This window comes from Myotis davidii, unplaced genomic scaffold, assembly GCF_000327345.1.
Source record: "Myotis davidii unplaced genomic scaffold, ASM32734v1 scaffold1055, whole genome shotgun sequence".
Lineage (NCBI taxonomy): Eukaryota > Metazoa > Chordata > Mammalia > Chiroptera > Vespertilionidae > Myotis > Myotis davidii.
Genome location: NW_006286477.1, coordinates 1,005,846 through 1,010,876, shown reverse-complemented (window position 1 = coordinate 1,010,876; position 5,031 = coordinate 1,005,846). Strand labels below are relative to the sequence as shown.

Below are 5,031 nucleotides of genomic sequence, written 5' to 3'. Positions count from 1 at the left end.
CTCATAAGCGAGCGACACCGCCCCCCTCCCCACAGCCCCCCAAAACCTCCGCTCCAGCCTCCTCCTCCATCCCCAATTCTAACATAAAACCCCGGGAGTTCTGGCTCTGCTCCCAGCCGCCCGTCTACAAGACGCAAAGATTTACTGGGTAACAAACAGCAAGAGAGTTTCATCAGTCCGTCAATCGTATTTACTTTATTTATTTTCTTTTCTTATTACTGATGTCAGAGAGGGAGGGAGAGGGAGAGAGAGAGAGAGAGAGAAACATCAATGAGAGAGACTCATGGATCGGCCGCCTCCTGCACGCCCCCTTCTGGGGATCAAGCCCACCACCTGGGCCTGTGCCCCTGATCGGAATCTAACTGTGACCTCCTGGTTCCTAGGTCAATGCTCCACCCACTGAGCCCCCCGGCCGGGCTCCACTGATTTGAGTCATGAATTGGCAGCAGCTGCCACTGGAGGAGTCAGTATGGTATGCGGTCGGCTGGCTGGGAGCCTTGCCCTGCCACTTGCTCACTGTGCGGTCTGGGCCTCACTCGCTCAAATGCGAAACAGGGACGACGATGCCCTGCCCCTTGGACACGGTGGTCGGGAGGCAGGTGGGGCCCTCTGGCTGCAGCACGAGGCCGTGCCTGGCACAGCGCGGGCAGGAGACACGTGGCGGCTGGCGTCACCGCGGCCAGATCAGTGCCGCCCACGTCCCAGCCTCGACACCCACTGAGTCACTCGGCCCTCACCCCTCCACTCGGTGCCTGCAGCTGCCTCACCCCGACAGCAGGAAACCGAGGCCAGCTCGTCCCAAAGCCACACGCCGGCGGGAAGCAGCAGAGCCCGGCCAGAACCCCGGAGGCGGCCGGCTCATGCCTGCTCCCCGCGGGCGAGGCCGGACGGGTCCACCGTTCGTCGTGGCTGAGAAGGGACCGGCCTCCGTAACACGCATCTCACCTACAACACGGGCTCACAACCAACCGTGAGCCAGTTCCAGCAGGAACATATTGGCGCTCATACGCACTGACCCAGCGTCAGCCACACCCCTGGTCACGGGGACGCACGCGATGACGTCAGACCTTGTCACCGAGGGAGGCAAACCCCGGCCTGTCATGGGCCGGGCGGCCACGTGCCCCGACCTCTTCCGGCTCCGGGAAAACACGCCTCGGGCGAGGGCTGCCCGCATTCCAGAGCCACAGCCACGGGGAGCTGGCGGCAGGGCGCCGGGCGGAGGGCACCTGGGCCCTCCCGGAATGGAATGTGGGTGGCGGCCCGGCCTGTGGGAGTGACCGGCGCCCGCCATCCAGGCTGCCTGCAAAACAAGGTGGAACTTTCCAGAAGGAAGGACCCGCTCAGACAGAGAAACCAACTGAAAGGTGAAAGGAGGGGTCATCCGGCCGGCGTGGCTCGGTGGCTGAGCGTCGACCTATGAACCAGGAGGTCAGGGTGCGATTCCCGGTCGGGGCGCAGGCCCGGGGTGCGGGCTCCATCCCCAGTGGGGGGCCTGCAGAAGGCAGCCGGTCCGTGATTCTCTCTCATCATGGATGTTTCTCTCTCTCCCTCTCCCTTCCTCCCTGACATCAATAAAAACATATTTTTAAAACATAAAAATAAAACGAGGGCCCAGGAGAACGGCCCCCCCTCTCTCCTCAGGCGACACACGTCCCACCAGAGGCGGGGCCTCGTCGGCAGCGTGAGCCCCTCCTGCGGGGGCGCCGGCGAGCACGTCTGAGGCTCCGTTCCTTACATGCAAGACACACACCTCCCGGGACCCACCTGGACGTGAGCGAGAGCATGCGGATGCCGATGTACTTCTTCTTGGTGACGGCTTTGCCTGGGGACAGCGGGGACAGCGCGTCAGCCCAGGGGACGGCTCGATCAGCCCTCCCCGCCCCCGTCCGCCGGACTCGTGGTCTCCCCGCTGCCCTGCCCCTCACTCCCTAGCCCGGCTCCTGCCTCATTTTCCGGGAAGCCCTGTTGCCATCAGAATCGCATGGTTGGTTTGTTTCCCGTCCGCCTCCCGCCCAGGTGGAAGGTGAACATCACACCTTCAGGATCCCCCGCTGGGCCTGAGCCGATGGGCCCCCCGACATTTGTGGATGAATGACCCCCCAATCTCAGCAGAAATGGGACTAAATCCCACCAGCGGGGCCAAGGTCTCACAGGACACACGTGAGTGAGGAGCTGCATGGGGGGGCGGGTCCCCTGGGATCCGGCTGGCACCCGTCACCCTCACGGATGCTCATGGGCCTTGGGCCGCGACCAAAAATCTCTGCGATCGAATCCCGGGGCTCAGGACACGCGCCCCGTCCCGTCCTGAGTAACAGCGCTGGGGTCCTCGGGGTCCCGTCCCTGCTGGGTCCCGGGTCCCGGGGAGCAGCGCCTCAGGCCTGCACCACGCCCCCCACCCCGGCCGTCCGCTCGCGTCACCTTTGGCCTGTCGGTCATGGGACTCCGTTAGGAACTTTTTAATCTTGTCCGATGGGATCGCAAAGGCGATGCCGGCCGTCACTTTCAGGGTGTTGATGCCAATCACTTCGCCATCCTGAAAGGCAAGACAGAAATGGCCCCCGGGCCCACAGGTTCCCCTGAAGATGCTCTCGGTGGATGGGGGGCTGGCAGGAGGGGCTCCGGGCCCTGGGGGTGGGGGCAGGCGTCATCGGGCAGCGGAGCCTCGCTCAGCAAGGGGACCTGCATACTCGGCCCCCCTCGGGGACCACCGGCCGTGAAAACCGCCCCAGGTGCAGTGTCGGGACACATAACCCTCAGAGCGCCGAGTGCGTCCACACCCCTCTTCTCCGTGGCCAGTCCCCTCAGGTGCCCGCTGGCGGGAGGGTGGGCTGGCCCCCCGTTTCCAGAAAATGCAGCTCAGGCAGCAGCCTTGGGGCCGACGGGGGCGGGGGTGAGGGGCACCGTGGCCTCACTTCCGGGCTGGTCTCCCCTCGCTTAGGTCATGGGAGAGGCCATTACAGGGCGCTCTGATGCCAGGTGAGCCGCCGTCGAGCCAACGCCTGGCCAGGGCCCTGGGGTAACAGGCCCCCTCACGCCGGGCGACCATTGTTCCCGCACCATCGTTAGGGGTTGTTCACCTCGGGCTGGAATGGGGAGCCGGCCCAGAGCACACACACACCCCTCCCTGCCTCTTCCCGCAGCCGGGGAGGTCAGCCCCCAGCCCCGGCCTCACCTGTGAGTGAGGGGTGAGCGGTGACTCCTGTGAGTGAGGGGTGAGCAGTGACCCCTGGAGTGAGGAGTGAGCGGTGACCGAGGGGTGACCCCTGGAGTGAGGGGTGAGCGGTGAATGAGGGGTGAGGGGTGGCCCCTGGAGTGAGGGGTGAGCAGTGACCCCTGGAGTGAGGGGTGAGCGGTGAATGAGGGGTGAGGGGTGGCCCCTGGAGTGAGGGGTGAGCAGTGACCCCTGGAGTGAGGGGTGAGCGGTGAGTGAGGGGTGAGCGGTGACCCCTGGAGTGAGGGGTGAGCGGTGAATGTGGGGTGAGGGGTGACCGCTGGAGTGAGGGGTGAGCAGTGACCCCTGGAGTGAGGGGTGAGCGGTGAATGAGGGGTGAGGGGTGACCCCTGGAGTGAGGGGTGAGCAGGGACCCCTGGAGTGAGGGGTGAGCGGTGAATGTGGGGTGAGGGTGACCCCTGGAGGAGTGAGCGGTGAATGAGGGGTGAGCGGAGAACGAGGCAGGATCGTGTCGAGAAGGAAAGCGCAAACCACGACGCTGGAAACCGAAGGCCTTACCAGGTTCACCAGGGGGCCGCCCGAGTTCCCATACTGCAAGCAAACACAGGAGGGTCAGAGCGTCCCCGAGGCCCCCCTCCCTCCCTGCCCACAGGCGCCTGAGTGAGGCTGCTGTCGCCTGTGCCTGTCGCCCTGGGGTTCTGCTGGGAAAGAGGGGCCTGAGCCATTTCCGGGGAGTTTTAGATTCGCCAAAATCGGGACTGTTCCCTGGAAGCTCAGAGGCTGACTCTGAACTCCCTACGACACCCACACAACCTTCCCTCCAGGTCTCAGCCTGCACAGCCCCGGCTGTGGGACCCCTGAACCCCGCCCGGCGAGTTCTAGTCCCGTTGCTCCGTGCAGAGCGGGAGGGAGCTTGGGAAGGAACCCAAGAGGCAGCCAGGCCGGAAACACACTGCCTTCCTTATTCACACACAGATGTGGGGGCTCCTTATTCACACACAGATGTGGGGGCTCCTTATTCACACACAGATGTGGGGGCTCCTTATTATTCACACACAGATGTGGGTGCTCCTTATTCACACACAGATGTGGGGGCTCCTTATTCACACACAGATGTGGGGGGACGTGGCTTCTACAAACGTCAGCCCTTCGGGGAGACACAGGAGGCGGGGAATGTGATTTAGAAAAGATTCCACACGTGAGAGTGAGGAGCAGCCCCGTCCTCATCAGACACCGACTAGGGCAGGGGTACCGCTCAGGTGCACCCCGCAGCACGGTGAGCCCCCTCCCCTGCCCCCGGGCACTGCAGGGTCTATGCCGGGGGAAGGGGGACCTCTGGCTACAGAGCTTGGCCGATCTAAAGCCCCCTGCAGCCCGGCCGGCATGGCTCAGGGGTTGAGCGTCGACCTATGAACCAGGAGGTCAGGGTTCGATTCCTGGTCAGGGCGCAGGCCCGGGTTTCGGGCTCCATCCCCAGTGGGGGGCGTGCAGGAGGCAGCCGATCCATGATTCTCTCTCATCAGTGATGCTTCTCTCCCTCTCCCTTCCGCTCTGACATCAATAAAAACATATTTAAGAAAATAAAAATAAATAAAGTCCCCTTCCCAGCAGTCCCTGCCGGTGGCTAAGGGTCGAGCCTCCTGCTCCTGGGAAACCCTTGCAGGGCGCCTGGGGGCTCAGACCGCCCCCTGGTTCCCAAGCCTGACCCCCGACCCGCAGGGCCCGCGGCCGGCTCACGTTGATGATGGCGTCCGTCTGGATGTAGTCCATGTCCGAGTTGCGCAGCCCCAGCTCCTTGCCGCCGCGCTGCGTGGTGCTGACGATGCCGGTGGTGACCGTGTTCTGCAGGGAGAACGGGC

General features: G+C 64.1%; 1 protein-coding gene across 1 annotated transcript in view; it reads right to left on the bottom strand.

Annotated features, from left to right (window-relative positions):
* Window positions 1-5,031, bottom strand: part of HTRA1 (HtrA serine peptidase 1) — a 71,215-nt gene that overhangs the window by 5,223 nt on the left and 60,961 nt on the right. The window contains exons 3-6 of the mRNA XM_015560162.1: window positions 4,910-5,029; window positions 3,731-3,763; window positions 2,419-2,533; window positions 1,765-1,822 (exon numbers count right to left, since the gene is read on the bottom strand). Of these exons, the coding sequence (XP_015415648.1) occupies window positions 1,765-1,822; window positions 2,419-2,533; window positions 3,731-3,763; window positions 4,910-5,029 (326 nt within the window). The remainder of the gene's footprint in view (window positions 1-1,764; window positions 1,823-2,418; window positions 2,534-3,730; window positions 3,764-4,909; window positions 5,030-5,031) is intronic.